Genomic DNA, 23,010 nt, shown 5'->3' on the forward strand with positions numbered 1-23,010 from the left:
CCCGCTCTCCCCTCCCCCGCCCGAACGAGGCTCCGCCGCTCGGCAGCCGCCCACGCCTCCTGCGCGCCGCGGCGCCAGAGCGGGCGGCTCTACTTAAGCTGCGCGCGGGCCGCGACCCGGCACTCGCCTGGAGCGCGCGGGCGAGGCGGGTGCGGCGCACCGGTGCTCACGGGGGCGCACAGCGGCGCGCTCGCACCGCGCGGCTCTAGCCGGTGGCAGCGGCCGGGGCGCAGGGCTGAGCGAGCGTCCCGGTACCGGGGCTCGGAGAAAGGCGGCTGTGGCTCCTGAGAGCGGCCCCCATCCCGGTCACTGGCCCAGCCCGGCCACCTCTTTGCCATGGCTCTGGCGGACAGCACACGAGGATTACCCAACGGGGGCGGCGGCGGGGGCGGCAGCGGCTCCTCTTCGTCTTCTGCGGAGCCGCCGCTCTTCCCCGATATCGTGGAGCTGAACGTGGGGGGCCAGGTGTATGTGACCCGGCGCTGTACTGTGGTGTCGGTGCCAGACTCGTTGCTCTGGCGTATGTTCACGCAGCAGCAGCCGCAGGAGCTGGCCCGGGACAGCAAAGGCCGCTTCTTTCTGGACCGGGACGGCTTCCTCTTCCGCTACATCCTGGATTACCTGCGGGACTTGCAGCTCGTGCTGCCCGACTACTTTCCCGAGCGCAGCAGGCTTCAGCGCGAGGCCGAGTACTTCGAGCTGCCTGAGCTCGTGCGCCGCCTCGGGGCGCCCCAGCAGCCCGGCCCCGGGCCACCGCCGCCGCACTCACGGCGCGGGGTGCACAAGGAGGGCTCGCTGGGCGACGAGCTGCTGCCGCTGGGCTGCGTGGAGCCCGAGCAGCAGGAGGGCGCCTCAGCCGGGGCCCCGTCGCCCACGCTGGAGCTGGCTAGCCGCAGTCCGTCCGGGGGTGCGGTGGGCCCGCTGCTCACGCCGTCCCAGTCCTTGGACGGCAGCCGGCGTTCGGGCTACATCACCATCGGCTACCGCGGCTCCTACACCATTGGGCGGGACGCGCAGGCAGATGCCAAGTTCCGGAGGGTGGCTCGTATCACTGTGTGCGGCAAGACGTCGCTGGCCAAGGAGGTGTTCGGGGACACCCTGAATGAGAGTCGGGACCCCGACCGGCCCCCGGAGCGCTACACTTCACGCTATTACCTCAAGTTCAACTTCCTGGAGCAGGCCTTCGACAAGCTGTCCGAGTCCGGCTTCCACATGGTGGCGTGCAGCTCCACAGGCACCTGTGCCTTTGCCAGCAGCACCGACCAGAGCGAGGACAAGATCTGGACCAGCTACACCGAGTACGTCTTCTGCAGGGAGTGAGCTCCCCAGACCCCTCGCGACTCCAGCACCCACTTTTCCCTTCTCCATGCGGGGGAGATGATTATAAATCCTCCTGCCGCATGTCGTCTGTCCCCTGGTTCCTCCCACCCCCTCCAATAGCTCGGCCAGACCTGTTAGCCCCCAACTTCACAATCAACAGCCACAAGTCCTCTGGGCTTTTTCGTGTTCTTTGGACCCCGCTAACCGAGAGCGCTCAGATGTAGCCCCCACCCCATATTTCCTCTATTCCGGGTCTCAAATTACCCTTCCCCCAGATTGTACTTCAATCTGAATCTTGTGGCACAGCATGGCCACAGAGTCGCTGAGTACCTGGGAATGACTGAATTGTTCAAAACCTGGTTGGACCATGTCCAGTATGGAGAAGATTCATTGGAATCTTCTCAAGCCCTTTTGACTCACTCCTGGTTTAAGAGATCAGAACTGTGGGGATAAGGTCATTACAGGCTTTGGCCCTCTTAAACGTAGAGTTTTAGAAGACTGAATGGAAGACTGATACGAATTAAGACCCCGTGGAGGCAATTCGGTGACTGTAATGAATAAAGTTTTGAAAAGTTACAGGTAGAAGTAGAAGACTAGTCCTGGCACGGTGGAGGACCAAATCTTTTGAACACATAATAGGTCCTAAGCCTGTAGCTTGAACTTGTAGAAAGTGATCCTCCTGCCTGCGGGGGCGCCCTTTCTCCTCTGCTCCTTGCCGGCGCCAGATCCCTTGATTCCTTTGGCTGATTTGGCCCTTCTGGGCAAAAGGGAGAAAGGGCGCTGCCTCCGAAGAGGCAAGACTGCCCAGGTCTCCAAGCGCGGAGGAAGTCATCTGGCAGTGACAAATGGAGCTGGGCAGGAGTGCACGTCTGGGCAGTAGATCCATTAGATCTAAGATTTGGGGGACGGGGATGGGAGGGAGGTAAGGGAGGAAGGGTGGGAAGGGAGGAGCAGACATACTCATTTATTATTTAGAAGTTGGAAATTTGTACCATCCGTTTGAGAACATGCACATTTAAATATCGAACAGTAATTGCAAACTTGCAAAGCAATTTATCAAGATTAGTAACAGACCTACTCTTAACTGGTAGTTTATTGAACTGTTTTTTGAGTCCTAAACTTAAAAGTTTCTAATACTTATATAACTTAACCAAAGAGTTACCAGGTAGGGTTTTAGTTTTTGAACTTTTATTTTCTTGTTGATTATAAATTTTGTCTTTAAAATCTATTTACTTGAGAAAAATAGGTTTGATTTTGGCTACTTTGACCTAAGATCTCTTGTTAAAAATCCTCTTACCCTCTTTTTTCCCCAAGCCTAGCAAATGTTGACTGCTGGGCATAACTGAGAAGTAAAAAATGCCACTTCTTTCAAGAAGTCTGTTTGAAGGTAAAGTGGAATCTTTTCAAGTGACAGAGCTGTAGAGAAATAAAATCATTGAGGGCTGCCCATCTGTAGATAGCTGTAAAATGGGATATTTTTAAATGAAGGCAAATGAGTACTTAAAAATGAGTTGAGCAATAAAATGGTGTTTTAGGTAAATGCAACAGAAACAGGAGACCTGGTTGCCTTATGCCTTTACTCTCACATGAAATCAATTCCCAGTGTGTATCCTGTGTATACCTTAAGTGAAGGCAACAGATCCTCATCATGCTTCAGTGCTGTAAGCATACTTTGGATATTCTGTGATGATGGAGAAGCCTGTTTTTTTTTTTTTTTGTTTGTTTGTTTGTTTCAGCATCTTTCTCTGAAATATGTCTTTAATAATTTTGTAAGAGTAGTTTTCAGCATTTAAATCAGTGTTATTTTTTCCTTTTTAAAAATGAATCTTGTACTGTATCTTACTATGTCCATGACAGATGTTACGTGTTCAGTTTTCTTATTAGATTCTTATGTGATCCAATCTGTATATACCATATATAAACATTTTACATGAATCATTTAGTTTTTTAATTCATTTACTAATGCTATAAAATTTCCTATATTTATCCCCAGTAACTTGCATCAGATGGTGTATATACTATAGCAAAATGTTTTGATGAGTTTCTTATATCCTTGTCTATAGGGAAATTGGGTCAGGAAAATAAGACATAATTGTGAAACTGAGTTTTCTAGAACATTAATTGTATACAAATCATATCAATTAACTGTCTACCTAAAATCAAGGTACCTGCATTTTTAATCCACAAATTCTTTCATTTTAATTGGGAATAAGAAAGACTTAATTTCTTTTATTAGTTTTAAAAAGGTTAGCTGTTTATACAAAGACTGTAATTTTAAGGGGAATAGAAGAAATCTAGGAACTTCTGTTTGCATTTATGTTGAGTTTGTTCTCAGACTAGGTTATACATCAGAACTTGTCTTTGTTTTAAACCTGAAACGATTTAGGACTGTCAGTCACTGGCCAGAAGTGATTGTCACAGAAATTTCTCCCTCCCTATGGTATTCTCTTAGATTGCTCAACAAAAAGCACATGATTGAGAACATCTTTAGGACAGATCATAAACACTGACAGATGGAAAGACTTGTCGATTCTGGTTTCCCTCATCAGATCTGCACAACTCCAAGAGTCATGAGAAACTGCTGAAGTTTTGTCTCTGCAATTCAAGTCTTATGAATTTTATGTTCTAAAACTGAGCTGAACTATTCCACTCTCTTACACATAGGTATTTTTACTTGTTACCCTCCCCCTTTGCTGCCCTGCATCCCCTACATTATTTTAAAGACTGGGAATGTATTGTTAGGGACAGTAACCAACCTTTTTTTCTAGCAATGACTGTGTCCTCTGAGGTTGACTTCATTCTGTTGGGTAGATGGTAACTGACATAATACGACTGGGCATGAGCACCTTTGGATCTCTCCATGTGCTTTGGGCTATAGAAATAGATTTTAGGTCCACAAAGTTGTCTGGAACATTGGTCATCACTTATGAGCTTGAGCAGGGTATTGAGGATCCATCTGAATAAGCCCTCCAAAGACATGATTCAAATGACCTGGGAGAATATCATAAATTGTCCAGAGAATGATGACTACATTAATCTGACTCAGAGAGGCATGCATTTTCATGTCACTCTGTTATCGCTTGGTGTTCCTAAATATAACTGAATAACATTAGGCTTTTAATAACTGATTTTTAAAAGAGGGAATTAATAACAGTGGGGGTTAAAAACAGGTACCATGTTCCATGTTTTTGCACCAAGTGTTTGACATGTCTGTTTTTTACATACATGTAGACTATGAGCCATATTCATTCTACCATCATTTTTCAAAGGATATGTTGTGGAAAATATTCCTTGAAGATATGAGACTTAAATTTTTTCCCCTTTCAATACTATTTTTGTTCTTGTGTTTCTTATTTGGAGTTTTGGACTGATAGCAAAGTGATGATTTATAACACTAGCCAAAATTAATTGTCTTCTCTTTCAAACCAGACCTATATATATATATATATATATATATATATATATATATAGGGTTTATAGGGTCTGCCGCTTCTCTGAGGAAATGCATAGTGTGCAGATACTCAGACCCATGGGCAACGGCAGTGCTCATGACATGTTCCAATTTTTATTGGAATTTTCCATGGAATGTTATTAGAACATTAAAGCCATGTAAGGTGAAGCTTTGATAATTTTTTTACTCTCAAATTATGGTAAGTTCCAATCTAATAATCCAAATTGTTTTTATACTCCTACATGAAAAAGGTGAATTATAATACAGACATTTAGAAAAGTATTGACTGAAGGGGTTGAATTCCTTAAAAATTTCTTTTGTAGTCTAATCACAAATACTTTACAAAATTGACAAGTTTTTAAAATACTAAACTTTTTATTGTAAATCTAGCAGAGACAATACTTTAGAATTTTCCCCGTGTTTTTCCTTACTATAAATCACTTAAAGCCTCAATCTTTTTTAGATGATGCAAGTCTGTCTCTTGAGAAATGAATATAGTATTCTTATTTCCAGTATCTATAGTACCTGAAATAGGTTTTCTTATAGCCCGCAACAAGTTTTGTTAAAGTTAACTTTTCTTTGTCAAGTTTTTTGACAATAAAAATTTAAATGTATTAATACTTGAGGATTTATATTCTCTACTGGGGCCCTTAAAACTTAGATGGACAAAATTCAACCAGACTCTCTACATTGGTGTATAATATCCTGTGGTGGGAAGATGAACTATTTGACAAAGAATTCTTGTCACTTACATGCTTTGTGATTTTTTTCCAAGCCAGTTTTTTTTTTTTTTTTTTTTTTTTTTAATTCTAAATGTGTTTTGAGGTATATGGACATTAATTGTAATGTAAACTATTATACAACTGTCTTTGTGACTTTATAGGCAGGCAAATTTTGCTATTACTATTGAATATAAAAGGAAAATCCATTTATTATCACCATTAGTAATCATTTAATGACAAAGGGTTAAAACATTCATTATGGGGGTGAATTTAAAGAATGTAAACTGTATGTTGTTGACATTTTTCTGGGCGTCTAAAAAACTCATTTGTCAAACAATGGAAGACCCTCACAGAGCTAGCCAGCATTCTGAAATTGTTGAAAATGTTACATGCTAAGTGGTACATATAATTTGAACTATTTTCTCAGAATATAAGGGAGGAGAAAAAAAATAGATTATCAGACTCTTCTAATGAAACAGAAAGTCAAGAAAAAAAAAAAAAAAACTCAAAACAACAAAAAACACCAACAAAACACACTGATGAGTCTTCAGAGATGCCCAAACTTGGAGAATTCCTTCTATCATCTAAATGTGGTAGAGATTTTTGTTTTCCCTGTTCACAACCAGTTGAATAACAGAAATACTCGATACTGTTTTCCTCCATGTGTGTGAAGTAATGAATCATTGATTATTAAACTTGTCATGTATTCTATTAAACACTAAAGAATAAAACATTCACTCCTTTATTCCTCTTGGCTCCTTGGTATGGATTGGCTTAAACACTAGTCTAATTTCATTTAAGGGGTTCTCTAGACATTGGGAACGCTTTTCCAATTGTTGTGGGACTCGTGATGAGCCTTATGCCCTCAGATCTCTTCACCAAGTAATTGACCACCTGGGCCAGACATGAAAAGGTCCTTTTCCTGCAGTTTATTGTCAAGAATGCATAGGCAATTGGCTCAATGTGGAAGAAAAGTCCTTGGCAAACTTCAGTCTCTGACTTCCATCTTTGCAGTATATGCCTTTGTGCATATGGGGAAGGTAGGTAGAAAAGACCTCTTAGAGTAGGTAGGCACAAGGAAATAGATCGTGTGAGATACCCTTCATTAAGAGTGCAGTTTGCAAAAGATAAAGTTGTAATGAATGCAGAGAAAGAGGATCTGCATTTTTGATAGAGGGGGCTCTTTTTCTGCATCATCTCCAGTTTTTGAAGTTCCTCATCTCTAAAAACAGTGGAGAGATATACTCAGATTATGAAATCACAGAAACCTGAGTCTGCTGGGTCATGGGCACAGGAAGCAGGGAGTTGGGTGGTGGACGGAGCCAGGCTTGGCCTTTCCTCTTTGTACTTCCTTCCGGATAGCTTTGTTTTGTGTACAGAACATGTAATTTTTGTTATGTGTGGTGCTGGGGATTGAATCCAGGACCTTGTGTATGCTAGGCACCATTGAGCTACACACCCAACCCCATGATTATTTTTTGAAAATTTAATATGCATGGTGAAAAATTAAGCAATATAAGAATGTATCTAATAAGTAGCAAATCTCCCTCTTCTAACCCCTATCCTCCCCCCAGAGACTACCACTACCATATCTTCACAGAGAACTCCTATACATATAACATACCCCCTTTTCTATTTAGTAGGAATTATACCTATTCCATACTTGGCACTCTTGTTTTAACCACATTTCGAAGAGCTCTTGCAATACATGAACATGTAGCAATGATCTATCTCATTTTATTCAACGACAGCATGCTATTCTGCATGCTATGCCATTGTCTTGATGTGCTGCATTTACTTCACCAGGTCTTTATTGATAAGCACTGAAATCTACAGGGTTTTTTCTCTATTCCCAAGAATGCTGTATTGAATGTGTTCTCACGTGTATGCAAACATATCTCTGTCTAGCTTTATTGTATGAAAAGATGCCAAGAAAGAAAAGAACTGAAGGTAAATTTTCCTTCTCCAGGGGCTATAGAAATACTGTCCCTAACTTATGATTGTTCAACTTAAAAATTTTCAGCTTCATGATTATGCAAAAGCAATATGCACTCATTAGAAACCACACTTTTTTGAATTTTGATCTTTTTTGGGGTTAGGGAAATGTGGTACAATCCTCTCTTGCGATGCTAGGCAGTGGAGGCCGGCCAAAGCTCCTAGCCAGCCACATATTCTTGAGGCTAACAACCCTGATTCTCTACAGTGGACTGTGTGGCTAAGCCAAGATGTTAGGTTAGGTTAAAGGTATTCAATGCATTTCCGACTTATCACGTTTTCAACAAATGATGGGTTTATTGGGACCCCTCATCATAAGTGGAGAGTATTCATCATAGTATTCAGTAGAAGCTCTCAGGAAATGGGAGTGGTGGTGGTGTGAACTAAATCTATAGTCATGAGCATACAAGGATTTATGTAACTTTCATACTGGGGACAAGACCCTTTCCTATTATTTCTAGCTTCTTTCCATTTTTATTTTGATTTTTTTTCATGAATTATGTCGTACACTTTGTTTTTGGGAAGATATGTAAAGAACCATAACATTATCCCATATTTAAGGAAGCATCTTAGGAGAGTCAGAAAAAGTTGGGGAAATATAAGCTAAATATGGGTCATCTGAATATCAGTTTTGCTATTTGAGATGTATACATATGACCTGGGGAATTGGTTATTTAACAGGTAGTGATTTATAAAAATCTGTTTAAGTTTATGGAAAGAATGATAAATTTACATATATTTAAAAAGTAAACATTAAAGATATTCTGAATTTGCGAAGCTCAGGGATGAGTTTGCCATCTCCTGTTATTAAGAACTTGGTGGTGGAGGTAGAGTGAGAACAGCTAATTATTCACTGGGCTTGATTTATTTTTAAATTTTATAAATAGTTTAGGGGAAATGTTGGCCTTTTAAATTTCTACTTTAGGCTGTTCAGTGAAAAAGTTTAAAAGTGCATGCATCTTTGGGTCCAAATACACCTTTCTTTTTATTCGTAGATGTCCTTTGGGCAATGGGCTAAGTAGAAAGGAGGTCATTAAGATATCTCTAGGTCAATAACTCAACCTGGCTCTGCAGGTTTTCCACCTGTGTAGCCATTGAGCATTCATTCATTAACTCAGAGTCTCTTGAGTACCTGCCATGGGTCAAACTGTGCCAATCTGACAGGGACACGGAAATGGGGAGAGCTTTGGGGATTAGTAAGGGGGTGGAATAATGATAAAATAATTGGGAAATGCAGTGCTAAGGTAGCTGGAGCAAGTAGTTGGAGTCAGAAAGGGTATACATAAGGAAAAAACGTCATGTCTTAGGTTTGCTAGAGGAGATGCCAGAGCATAGGGTTAAAGGTGAAGAAGAGGAAGAGGGGAGGTAAAGAGGAAGGGAAGGTAGCCTTGTAAACTCCTTGGTTTAGTGGGAAAGATGAAGACCACTAGCTCTATGAAATAGCTCTGTTGTTGAAATTTGATTCATAGGAAAAAAAAATGCCCATCCTCTATTTCCACCAGAAACAAAACTATAAGAAAACCCAAAACCAAAAATAAGCCCAACTAAACAAAATAAAAACAAAACCAAAAAACCAACCAAGCAAAAAATTGTTGGGGAGGCAAGAGCCAGGTATATGAAACTTATGTTTATACCTATTAAAATATTTGGATTTTGGTTCTCAGGGTTTACTGCATAATTTTAAGCAAAATGTGATGTCATCAGATAATTCCAGTTTGCAAAGACCCCTTGGGGGCTCTGTAGGAGTGGAGGCTGAGTTTGAAAGGCATAGCCAGGAGTTAGTGGTCAGTTAGGAAGCTGTTTATGGAGTCTAGGTAAGAGGGACACATGAAACCACACATAGATGACCTGCCTATAGAATGTGTGTGTGTGTGTGTGTGTGTGTGTGTGTGTGTAAGAAGGGGTGGGGGCGGCTCACCTTTCTTCTGAGAATCTCAGGCTCTGCAGTTTTACATGAGTGAGATTTGTTCACAATAATGTTGGGAATACCTTGTGAGAACCAATAGGTCTCATCGTCAAAGAGAACTAGTCTTTACAGAGACCTAAGCAAGTCCTTATTCAGTAGGCACTTTATTGAGCACCTATTATTACGCAAAAAGAATCCTGAAATACCGACTCATTCTTTCAGCTTCAACAAACATTCATTGAGCCTCTAATCTTTTTGAGACCCAGCACTTTCCCTTCAAGTATGCTTCTTTACTTTCACTAACAGAGAGCAAAAAGGTCAACTGGCCAATTAATGAACCTTCACTTCTGCAACTGTCAGAAATTAAAGAAAATTTAGCATCCTTGGGCTTTACACACTTTAGAGTTTTATGAACAACGCTACCTAGTCCCTGCCCCCACTTTTTTTTTTTGTACAGGGGATTGAATCCAGAGATTCTTAATCACTGAGCCACATCTCCAGCCCATTTTATTTTGAGACAGGATTTCACTAAGTTGCTTAGGGCCTCACTAAGTTGCTGAGGCTGGCTTTGAATTTGAGATTCTCTTGCTTCAGCCTCCCAATTTGCTAGGATCACAGGTGTACACCACTGTGCCTGACAGTCCCCCACAATTCTTGATACATTTAATCCCTACTAAGAATGTCTTTTCTCTCTCATTTTTTCAAAAATGGAAAAGACAAGCACGGTAATGATAGAGTCCAAAATCAGTTCATTGGAGTTCTCTTGTTATAGCAACTGACAACATTTTCCAGGTTATTTACCACTTATTCTTCATTTACTTAATTCTCTTGCTCCATTTTGTTTTCTGGTTGCATGAGGGATGAGTAAAATCCAAGGTTAAGCAAGCTCTAATTTCTTTTTATTATTATTTTTTGTTTAAATTTTTAATTTGTACTTTTTAGTTATACATGATAGTAGACACGCATTTGACATATATATGGAGTTTAACTTCCCAGTCTTGTGTTGTTCACGAGGTGGAGTTACAGTGGTCGTGTATTCATATGTGAGCAAAGGAAAGTTATGTCTAATTCATTCTAATTTCTTTATATAGAAAGAAAAGGGAAATGGAAATATTTTCTTGCTCTTTCTTCTTTGGAAAGCATTGAATAAAAAATTGCACAATTTTTGAGTTTCAAACAAAACTATGAATTTAGGCTCCTTGGTCATTTGAGTTGCTTGCTTCTACTTTATGGTGTGCTGTAATCTTTGCTCAGCCCTGACATCTGTTTGCCCAGTCATAGAACGGGAAAAAGGGTTTATTTGCCCCATGGCGGACACACAGTGCATAGTACATAATAGATCATCAATAAAATTAGTTGAATAAGCAAATGAATTTTTATGTTAATTCACTCCTTTTTATGTACCAGGGAGAAAAAGAACTAACTTAAAATTTGCGAATCTTAAAAAAAAATTCAACACCAATAATCCTTTCTTTATACTTACATCTATACATCTCTATTTAAGAAATTATGACTGTAGTTTCATAAATAAATATATAAAAATGATTATGCTGCCCATCCAACTGGAAGTCACAGAGATTAGGATGAGACCTAACTGATTTGGGCATTTTTTTCTTTTCCTGAATAGTTATTATGTTGGCAGCTGCTCCAAAGCCCTTGTGAATTTCTGGCTAAAGGAGAAAATGCTTGACGATGTTTCCATTTTATGATAGAAGTCAAGTTCACTGACAGCCATATTAGAAGCTTTCCTCTGGGGCTGTTATTTGGTGGAGTTTTAAGAATCTTAACTGGAAAGTTTCAAGAGGTGGCTCTAAGAGTTGTGGAAAGAAATGTAACTCCCTGAAATGCTGGAGTATATGTTCCAATGTTCTACTGGTGAGGGCTGTGGGTTTTAAAATGACAGCTGCAAGGACTTTTAAAAAATAAGTGATCTGTGCCATGATACTCTGACCTTGAAATACTGAATGTTTCTTCTTTCCCTCTGCTCAGAATCACGTGTGTTCAATGTAAGTTCTTTCTGTGAAGCTAATGTTGGAATCAGAGATGCTGTTGTTGTTGGCCTTTGTTTGAGCAAAACTAAAAACCAAGAGTGGAATTTCATTATATGTGTTTCTTCTCTGAAATGTATAGTCTTTTTCCTGTGTCTTAGAAAAATCTCAGAAGAGTTTCATCTTATTATCATTGTGTGGTTTAATTCTAGAGTGGAGTCAATTTAGGGATAAATAAGGCAAATCAATACTTTTAGTTTCTGAATCTAGCAGTCAAAAGGACCTTTCTTTGGGCTTGAATCCTTTGAGATTTGTCTTGAACCCCACTTTTCATTATGGACCTTGATACAGTTGATAAATCTACCAATGACTTGTCAGTTAAAAGGATGATAGTAGTGGCTATAGACTGAATGTTTGTGTTCCGACCCCCAGAGTAACTGTATTTGGAGGAGCTTTAAAGAATTAAGGTTAAGCTGGTCAAGGGTGTGCACACTTGTAATCCCAGTGACTCGGGAGGCTGAGGCATGAAGGTCACAAGTTCAAAGTCAGCCTTAGCAACATAGCAAGGCCCTAGCTACATAGTGAGATGCTGTCTCAAACTAAAAATAAAAAGGGCTGGTGATGTGGCTCAGTGGTTAAGTGCCCATGGCTGCAATCCCTGGTACCATAAAAAGAAAAAAAAAAAAAAGAAAGAAAAAGAAAGGATTAAGGTTAAATTGGGATCATACTGGTGGGACCCTGATCCAATAAGAGTAGTGTCCTTATAAGAAAGACAGAGCTCTTTGTCTTCAGCTTACAAGGAAGAGTTCATGTGAGCATACAGAGAGATGGTGGCCACCTACAACCAACAGGAGCGCTCAAAATGAAACTTATCATGCTGACACCTGGATCTTGTCTTCACAGACTATGAGAAATAATTTGTCATGTAAGCCCCACAGCCTATGGTATTTTGATATTGTAGCCCAAGCAGAGTAATATATTAGCTTTCACTGAACTACAGGAAATTAACTGGAAATGATCATTAGCCAAGAAAGAGCAGATAGGAAGTTGCCTTCTTTTAAAGAAGGCTGAAGGTAAAATTGCCACACATTTAAATGAGGAACTATGGGGAGCTCCACTCCTTTAAATGAGATATGTTATTACCATATAGGGAAGTTTTAAACCAGGGTTCAGAGGTCTCTGGTGTTATTGTGAGGATTCGGTGAATGGAAAAAATTGGTCTTGGAGATGTGTTTAGTTTTTGTCACCACCATTTGCTTCAGTCCTTTTCTCTCATAAGCAAGTTTGAGGTTCTATTATAGGAAAAAAAAAATGTAAAAATGTTTCCCCCAATTCCAAAACTTGGAGTTTTGTGATGGCTTGGTAAATATCTGCTTATTCATTCTGAAATTCAAATAATTTTTTTTTGTAACTTAATACCTTAGGTATGTGTGGGAAGCCGTCCTTATTTAGCAGAGTCAGACTAGGTTGAGCCATGGGACATAGACTCCTGGCTTCTAAGAACGGCTAGGAAGCATGTGGCGCTGAGTGTGAGTGGTTCCCTGTCTCCTTCTGGAATTTTCCTCCTAAGAGAATGGCTTCCCTAACTCCACCCTATCCTGTCCATCACAGAAGAAGCTCCTTCTGGTCCTGGCCCCCTTTACCTATATGTTATAAATAAAAGAGAGTTGGGTGAGTTGTTGTAAGAGGCCAGAGCTGGTATGGCCAGACCCATCACATATGAAAAGAATATGGGCTCTTGTGTGTTCATTGAGTAGATAAGTTTTTTGGGGTAATAGAAAAACCGCCAATATCCTCCTCTGGCAGATAACCCTTTCTTCCTCCAAGCAGGACATGGCAGAGAGGACCCCCACAGGTATGCCTGTGAAGATTCCATAGCTCTTATAGCTATGGACAACTAAAATAAGCTTTATTAATCAAGTTAGGACTATGGAAAGCTAAAATAAACTTTATCAATAAACTTTATGAAACTTGTCTTCCTTAGTAATGTTTTGCATTTGTTAAATAAAAATGATTTTGTCTAAAGAAGAAGCCTTTTTAAAAAAATCAAGTGATCATTCCTTTGTCTTAATATCATTTAGTTAATGAACATAGTATATTTTTGAAGCAAACTGAAGTATATTTGTTAAAATAACTTTTTAATTTAACAGATACAAAAACATATCAGTTTAGTCGACAACCTTTTACTCTACATACTCTTTAAGACCACCAGAAGTTCTGCACATGTTAAGTTCCTCTGAGCTGTTGAAAGGGAAACAGGAAGAATAGGGCTAATCAAGCATTGAGTATTAGGTGTAAGTGGATGTGAGGTATCCCCAAAGAGTACACATGTGAGACAATGCAAGAAGGTTCAGAGGAGAAATGATTGGGTTGTGAGAGTCTTAATTCAATCAGCGACTTAATCCCCTAATGGGATTAACTGAGTGGTAACTGAAGTGGTGGGGTGTGGCTAGAGGAGGTGGGACTTGGGGGTGTGGCTTTGGGTATACATTTGTATCCGGCAAGCGGAGTCTCTGTGCTTTCTCATCACATGTGAACTGCTTCCCTCTGCCACTCTCTTCTGCCATGCTGTTCAGTCTCACCTCAAGCCCTGAGGAATGGAACAGCTGTCTATGGATGGAGACCTCTGAAATCGTGAGCCCTTAACTAAACCTTTCCTCCTCTACAATTGTGCTGGTCTTTAGTAACAGCAGTGAAAAAAGCTGACTAAAACAGTGGGTATGTATGAAGCATTACTATGAAAAAACAAGAATGCAGCACTGAGGTCGTAGCTCAGTGGCAGAGCGCTTGCCTGTCATGTGCAAGACCCTGTGTTCCATCCCCAGCACTGCAAAACAAACAAACAAATAAAAGAAGAAAGCTTTCTTTTTAATATAAGAAAATTGAATTAATAAGCCTGTATAAACAGTGTTCTTCAAAACAATCATTTTTGGAGAATTTATATTTATTTCAATAAGAGCTACAGGAAATCAACTTAACATAATGGCAGAAAGAACTATCTGTCAAAAATGTTGTGGAAAAATGTAAAACTTCTGGAGGTGGATGGTGGTGCTGTCAGCACAACAGTATGAATTAACATTTTGCCACAGAATTGTATATTTCAAGTGGTTAAAATGGTAAATTTTATATGAATTTTACCATATACCTGGTATGGAAAAAATAATGTGGATTTAATGAAGATAGCACAAAGAATGAGAAAATTATAAAAAAGAAAGATAATTCTGATGTAAACCTAGCAAAAAAAGTGTTGACATTGAAATCACCTCCAATGATAATGACGAATATCAGAAAGTCACTCCTCTAGTTGCACTATTCCAGTAATGTAATGCTTAAACACATCAGCAGTTCATCATTTGGGAGAGTTATAAATCACACTATAAAATTAGTCTACTAACTTTTAGTAACCTTCTAATTTCTGAAAAATTGAAAATATGTGTATGTGTCAGTCTGTGTTTAAATTTGCATTTTGTGAATTTTCTATTTTGGGTGCTTCGTCCCTCTCCATTAGCTCAAATAATTAAGAGTTGGTGCTCAATATGAATTGAAATGAAATTCCACCCAATTTGGAATTTCAGAATGCTTTGCAATAACACTTTAACTTCACAAGTCAGAGGAAGGAATGAACAATTGTTCAGTGAGGCAAAAATTAGTGTTTAGAGTCAGAAACCAAGTTAGCATTTCTAAGGTCAAGAAAGGTTCTAGTCTGTTTTCTCTATGACACTCTCATTGTTATATAAGTAAACTTAGTGTTTTCAGGGTTTATAGCCTAAGGTCAGTCTTTATGAAACAAAGGCATGTAATGAAGAAATCACAGCTGTAATTTTTTTCTTAATATATTTCAATTTTTAATTGACATAGTAATCATACATATTCATGGGATAGAATATGATATTTCAATACATGTATTCAATGTGTAATAATCAGATCAGAGTAAATGACATATCAATTCAAGCATTTATCATTTCTCTGTGTTGGGAGTATCCAAAATTCTCTCTACTAGCTGTTTTGAAATGTACAATTAATTTCTGTCAACCATAGTTACCCTATTGTGCTATAGAACATTAGAAATTCCTATCCAACTCCACCCCTGTACCCACTAACAACTTCTTTCCATCTCCCTTCCTCCCCACCACAGTTGTAATTTTAAGGAGATTTCAGAATATACAGGTTCAACCTGGATTGAAAGCATACCCTGGGATAGGTTTTGTAGAATTCTCCTAAGGTTCACCTGCAAAGGGATGGCCTTGCAGTTATGAGAATCTGTCTCAGCTGCCTTGAGGTTGATGTCCTCTGGGAAAGTGACTCAAAGTTGAAGGTCACCACCTCAGGGGTAAATAGATACTTAAGAGTGATGGATTATAAATCATAAAAAGATGGAAACTGGGAAAAAATACACACACACACACACACACACACACACACACACACACATCAGATAGCAAAGGAATCAGTTTAGGGGATTTTAAAATACGGAGTTCTCAATGGGGCAGGGAGGCAATTCTTTCCCCTCCCAGGAAACATTTGCTAATGTCTGGAGACAGGTTTTTTCCTTATATACAACTCAAGGAATGGTGCTTCTGTAATCTAGGGAGTAGAGACCAAGGATGCTGCTAAACATCCCATTAATATATGGAATGACACCGTCTTACCCCCATGTAGAACTATTTGGCTCTAAATGGTGACAGTTCTGGATTCTGAAGTCCTAAATAGGAGAATGAGTCCTAAATAGGTGAGCAAGGAAATAGCCATGGCATGGAATTTGACTCAAATATGAACTGAGGTGCTAAATGTTGCAATTGAGTTGCAAGGGGAAAAGGTAATGTGACTTGTCAGATTTGAGATGTGCTCAAGTAAAGGAGAGGAGTGGTGGGTGGGTAGGCAGACTCTTGGAAAGCTATTTTTGTCATACTGTTTGGTGTCATGGTTTGGAAGTGTTCTCCAAAGTCCCTGTGTTTCAGGGTTGGTCACCAGCCCCATTGGGAGGTGGTGGAACCTTCATGAGGGCCTATTGTAAGGAAGCTAGGTCATTGGGGTATGCCCTTGGAAGGGTATATCAAGATCCTGACCCTTTCTTCTTTCTTTGCTTTCTGGCCACCATGACATAAACAGATTTCTTTTGCCAGGCACTTCCACCATTTTGTACAGCTTTTCCATAGGCCCCAAAGTCACAGGGTCAAGTGACCATGAACGGAAGCCTTTGAAACCATAAGCCCAAACAGGCCTTATGGAAAGTTGACTAACACAGCTGGTGTACCATTGGGGCTAGCCAGTGAAGCCAGGATAGGGAAAAGAGTTGAACAAAGTTTTGTCAGATCATGTGCAAAGTCTAGAGAAGAGAAAGCCAGTTCCAAAGTTTCAGGTAGCAAAATGAAGGTGAAAAGACCTTACATGGATGACAAAGGGTGAATGGGAAGGAAAGGTGGGAAGTTATGGGAGATACAAAGTGTCAAAACAATGGTTCTGACACCTATGTGACATTATATTCACTTAGGGAATGGTGAGAAATGCCTCTTTCTCATTTCAGATCAGTTGAATCCACATGTTTGGGGGTGGGTTTTGGACTTCAAGCACGTGTGTAGACATTACCCAAATGTTTCTCATGTGCAGCTAGGATTGAGCACTGCTGTCTTAGATCAATAAAGTCTAGGATGGAAAAACAGAATGACATAAGCTCAGTCATCTGAGCTTAGGAGCCACTTGTCCTCTGCCCTGATGTTTTGCTGTCTGTTGGAGAGCTTTCTGTGGACTGTGACAGGAGGTTGAGGCTGGACTTTCAGAGGTCTTCCTGGCGTCAGTTCTGAGGGTAAGAAGGGCAGAATAGGGCCAACAGGTGGCCTTATTAGTGATAACTGGCCGAGCTCACGGTTTAAACTTACAGAGTTCCTAAACAAGTAATGAGGTTTTACTTTGAAATGAAAATCATTCAGCAGTACAGATAACATTAACAACTAAGGTATTTTCTATCTTATGTGGATACATGATATATGTTATACATATACGTATACATTCATATATAGATACACAAAGAGAGAATGATATTATAAGAAGAGTAATGAAAAGTCATCAAACTATGGCTATTTTGGAGAAAGTACATTTTTTTCTCTGCAAGCAACGGGCACAGGCAGTCTGTTTTCCCACCTCAGTACCCGGTGGACAGGGCACAATGGGGCCTCTGCCAGCCTCCTTTTCAGGGGAGTATCCCTCATTTGTCTTCTCCACGTCTGTGATAACTTTGCTTTCTAGCACAAAGGCAACATGATTGAAAGCATCCTTTGTCTGCAGATTCCTGGGACACTTTCAAAGGGAGTGAGTAAATGACTGGTCGTGAGAATCTGTTCTGATTTCATTTGTCCCTGACAGGGCCTGGTGGCAATTTAATATTCTTTATTATTATTTTACATGCAACTTCCTTCCTAGCTTATGATTCCTGTCGGGACTGTGTATTATTACCCATTAGTCATTTTTCCTGGGTTGGCCTATAATGCTTCAACGGAGTGCTGGTGTATTTCAGTAATTTTGCTTACAATTTGATTTGTGTTCTCTAGAATCCCAATTGAGTTTCATCAGCACATTTCAACGTACAACAGCTGGGCCCCTGGATGGGATCATTTACATACCTTAGCAGCTGAAGGCTAAGCACCAGGAAGCCAGAATCTGGCCAGATATTTTCCCAGAGCCTCACTTGACTGTTTTTGAAATAAACTCCTCCATCTCCCTATTTGTAACTATCTGTGTCAATGACAATATCCTGTGAATACTTAAAAAAAAATTTTGGTCTCCAGATAGCTTGTGAGCTGAAAGGCTTTTATAAAAAGCCTTAACAAGATAATCAGAAAATATTGGATCTACTTCAGCATCAGGTAAAAATATTGCCCTGTTCCACTACAAACGTCTTTATTATGAGATAAGTGGTAAGGGAATCAGCTTCTTCATTGGTCAATGATTAAGGTGGATTGTGACTTAGCCTCTGAGCCGATTCTCTAAATATTTTGACATTACACAGTCAAAAAGTAAGAAAAGTCTTGTGTGAGGCTTGTGGAAAACTCATGTTTCTTTTAACCATTTTCTTTGCTTTCATTTGGATTCTTGAACTTAGCTTTGGGTTTGTGTGGTAGGCTCAAAAATACCCTCTCCCGGTTGGCCAGTGGGAATAGGAAGGATGGGAGAATGAGACAGGCATTATTATCCTATATACACGTAGGAAAAAAATTTAAAAATATTTGTCACTGTCAAAAAATATTTTGAAAAAATTTTTAATTAAAAAAAGAAAAAAAAAAAGAAAGATTTTGCTGGGCTAGGATGTAGCTCAGTGGTAGAGTACATGCTTAGCATGCATAGAACTGAGTTCAACCCCACCACACACACACACACACACACACACACACACACACACACACAACTTAAAAAATGAACAATTTTGTTATTAAAAAAAAAAAAAAAAAGCCCCCTCCCCTAATTCCTGGAACATGTGATTGTGAAGAAAGTAACTTTGCAGATGCTGGTCAGGTTAAGGGTTTTGAGATAAGATTATTTTGGGTTATCTAGCCCTAAATGCTATCACAAATGTCCTTTAAGAGAGTGACTTGAACATAGAAGAAGGTCATGTGACCATGAGATAGAGATTGGAGAGATGGAACTATCAATCAAAGACTGCAGCAGCCGCCACTGGAGGCTATAAGAAGCAAGGAATGGATTTGGGAGTGAGGTCTTGCTAATACCTTAATCTTAGTATCATGAAACTGATTTTGGACACTTGACCTCTGGGTTGTGAGAGAATGTGTGTCTGTTGTTTTATGCCACCATGTTTGTGAGAATTTGTTGCAGTAATCACAGGAAACTAAGATAGTCCACAAAAGTTTACCCTGTGGACAGATGGTTTCTTTACAGAAGTCTTTACAAATGAATTGTTGACTTGATATTTTTCGTTTGGTAGCTCATTTATAACCCATGTATTCTGAGTCCTTTCTGTTTGGCCACATGGGGACCTGTAGGGTAGATGAATTGTAGGATCAGTTGATCTGCTGAAGCAATTCCTAGACATGGCACAAGACATCTAAGTAACCCATAGGACTCAATATTCCAGGAAGGAGAGGAAATAGTTATTGTTACATATTGAATGTTTATCATTTCATCAGTTTACTTCTCTTTCCAGTTTCTATGAGATAGATAGACTCACTGAATTTTATCAACATCAAATAGTGTCCTACAAGGTACCTTAGAATGAGAATTACACTCTTTTGAGTGGCTATTGAAAGAAGTTGCAGATTTTTGTGTTTCTGGACTGAAGTGGGGAAGATGAAGCAGGATGTTCTTACTCCATTTGGCCCGTAGTAGGACACTGTTGAACTTCACCTTGACTTCCTCTACTGTTATTGGGCCATGACTCAGTGGGGTCAGCTTGTGAGTTATGGAACACCATACTTAACGAGTCACGGAGGATAACAGGACCTTTGGGGAAGCCAGTTTTTATACAAGGTGTGGCACCCAGTGAAATATTTTGGTAAAGCTAATGGATTTTTAGTTTTACTCAAAGGTCCTGGAAATATGGATGAAATAAATTGTTGGAGGTTTAAAAATGTTCTTCATGAAAACATTTCATGAATTTTTCTATTAAAAAACCAGAGAAACACACTTGTTTGATACCCATCGACCCCTTACGGGGCAATAATTGCTTCTTTCAGGAGACAGAACTTTGTCATTAGGTTAGAAAAACTGAAAGGGTTTCCTTTTGCAAAGAATTTCAATACATGCTGTATGTGGCTGTGTGTTTGCCAAAAGGTATCAATAAGCAGGTGTTTTTTTGAAGATGAACAATGTTATAACAAAAATCATTAAGTAAATTCTTAGGTAATTATAAATGATTCTGTTTTTCCAAATATCTTCCTGATGGGAATGGGAGAACTCTTCAAAGATAAGTTTGAGTCATTTGTGGAGAAATCTATACCTAAGCTTAATTTTGTTTGTGGGCAAGTACCTAGGAGTCTACAGCTTTCATATGCTTTCTCCTTTCCTTCCATAATTCATTCCAAGGCACTGCAGTGGGTATTGATTGAAATAAATAAAACAATGTTTTTGCTATAAAATGTTTCATTACAGTCTTCATGAACTTTTAGAGCTAAGAAGCTATTGGCAAGATAGACCTAAGATCATTTAGAGAAAAGCAACCCCAAACCTCTAGCAAAGCCTAGAATGTTATATATTGTCATATAGAGAGACGAATTGTACAGGTTGAGTATTCCTTTTCTGACATGGTTGAAACCAGAAGTGTTTCAGATTTTAATTTTTTTTTTTGCATTTTTGAATATTTGCATATATATAATGAGACATTTTGGGAATGGCACTCAAGTCTAAATGTGAAATCATTTTGATTTCTATACACCTTCTATACATAGCCTGAAGATAATTTTATGCAATATTTTTTATATGCTTGCACCTTGACTGTAACCCATCACATGGGGTCTGCTGTGAAGTTTTCTACTTGTGACATCATGTAGGTGCTAAAACATTTCAGATTTTTTTATTCAAAAAAAATTTTTAAAACTCTTATTACATTTCATATTTTGAATTTTTAGATTAGAGATCCTTAACCCGTACATGTATACAATTCTTATTTTAAAATAAGCCTTTGGTAATAAAAATGCTAACGACTGATTACTGACTCCTCTGAAGGGACAAATGGGTATTGACCAGAGAACTGGCATATGAATTATGGAGTTTCATTACCAGTAAAATTTATTTTATCACAATTCCCTGAGAAATTTGATATTTCACATATTTAAGGAAGTGAGAATTCATCAATAAACCACTCTTTATTGCTTATCTATTTATTTTTTATCTAAATGAAAATATCCAGTTTTCTTGTATAACTATTCAATGCAACTATATGACCAGAAAATGTGTCAGAATAGCATGGGAGAGTTGTATGCTTTATGTGTTCAGGATTTTAAAATGTGTGTAAATACAATTTTGTTAATTGAAACTCTGATGAAGAACAGGTAAATTCCCCCCCACCCCACCCCTGAATACTCTTCTGTATGTAAGGAGTATATTTTCTTCAAATGAGGCAATACATGTGGACCTAACTACTTAATATCCTAAATATATTAAGATTACTTTATAAGTAATCTCAATATATTAAGTAATCTCCTATAAAGTTTAAAATTGCTAAGCTAAATCACCTAAATAGTTGATAGGGTTGTGGAAGAGGATGAGAAAAAGGAAATAGAAAATCAGCTTCTTTGAATTTGGGGTACAATGACTTTTGTTTTCAGGGAAGTAATGTGGGTATCTGGAGAAGAGAAGTGGGGATTTGGTTGTGGGGAAGGTGAGACGCTATTTTAAAATCAGACTTCATTGTCTCCTTGCAATCCGCCAGAGGCCCTGCATTTCTGCATGCTGTGAGCCTGGTGGCTCATTTCTGCATCTGGTTTTGCATTCTTGACATTGGCAACTCCCAGCCCCCACACTATATCCAAATCTTGACTAAGAATCAGGTTGCTGCAGCTGAGATTCTCTTCTGATTGTTAGCCAGGGAAGGTGTGATAAAGTTGAAAATATAGGATTTTGACACGGGAGACCTAGTTTTGAATCTGGGCACTAACGCTTATTAAATCTGCGACCTTGGCAAGTCATTTATCTTCTTTGTGCATCAGTTTTCTCACTATAAAATGGAAGTACTTCATGGTTCTGCTTTAAGCACTACATAAAATAACATACATAAGAGCACCTAAAAGTGATTTGTAAGTAGTAAGAGCCCAATCCTTTTTATTTTTTTCCTAAAGCACACTTTGTTGTTCAGTCAGTCATTGAGTCACCTTCTTGTCTTAAAAGTATATATCCTAAAGTTTCCCTGGAGATAGTTTGCAATTTTTAAAGAAATAATAACAAAAAAGCAGAAGAATTAAGGACTTTGCATCTGCGTGTGCTTGCATATATATCATAAATATATTTTTTGGCATCTTTTCTTTTCTTTGTCTTTTTTTCCATATTTTTCATCAGTAGGGGAAGGACATAAAGTGAATAAAGAGAGACGGAGCTGAGTTGGTTTCCTGACTGGACCAACCTGAATTGCAGTTAGAGAGATTAGTACAAATTTGGATGTTGGCATGATGCTGTCAACAGGGGCCCCAGAGAAGTTTTGAATTTTATTTTGGAAGCAACATTTTGGTATCCCTTCATTTGTGAGCCCTACTCTGACTTCCTATTATTTTCCATTTCTGCCTCCAAAGAACCAATTGATCATGCTACTATGGCAGTGGACAGGGCCAAGAGTCTCAAAAACCCACTTCCCAAGAGCTAGGATGAGGATTACATTTACGTTTCTCAGGAGGCCTTTCCCTTTATAAAAAAGGAGTGGGTAAGCAGTGATGGGGAGCAAACTTCTCTAATTGTTCTCTTTCTCTAAGTGCTCTGTAGGACCTCTTCCAGGATTTGCAGGTGGAGCGGAGGATTTGCAAATGTAGGTGACAGACATGATTTATTTGATTTCTGTGAAATTAAAAAGAAACAAATTAGCTGCAAAATTTTCAAGTTCAGTGGATTTACCACTCAAATCTAGATCCAGGTTTCTCTTGAAAAAGATTTGGCAACATCCAACAGGGCAAAGACTGGTCCATGACAAATAGCTGT

At 39.3% G+C, this 23,010-nt stretch overlaps 1 protein-coding gene and 1 long non-coding RNA gene across 2 annotated transcripts in view; both read left to right on the top strand.

Moving 5' to 3' along the window:
* Positions 1-80: 80 nt before the first annotated feature.
* On the top strand, positions 81-6,247 carry KCTD12 (potassium channel tetramerization domain containing 12). The gene has a single exon (XM_079138938.1). It carries the CDS (start codon positions 337-339, stop codon positions 1,318-1,320), a length of 984 nt encoding a protein of 327 aa, XP_078995064.1. The 5' UTR covers positions 81-336; the 3' UTR covers positions 1,321-6,247.
* Positions 6,248-13,512: 7,265 nt separating this feature from the next.
* Positions 13,513-23,010, top strand: part of LOC306660581 — a 109,238-nt gene continuing 99,740 nt past the window's right edge. The window contains exon 1 of the long non-coding RNA XR_013763681.1: positions 13,513-14,100. This is a non-coding gene — a long non-coding RNA (uncharacterized lncRNA). The remainder of the gene's footprint in view (positions 14,101-23,010) is intronic.

Source organism: Sciurus vulgaris (genome assembly GCF_902686455.1).
Source record: "Sciurus vulgaris genome assembly, chromosome: 4".
NCBI lineage: Eukaryota > Metazoa > Chordata > Mammalia > Rodentia > Sciuridae > Sciurus > Sciurus vulgaris.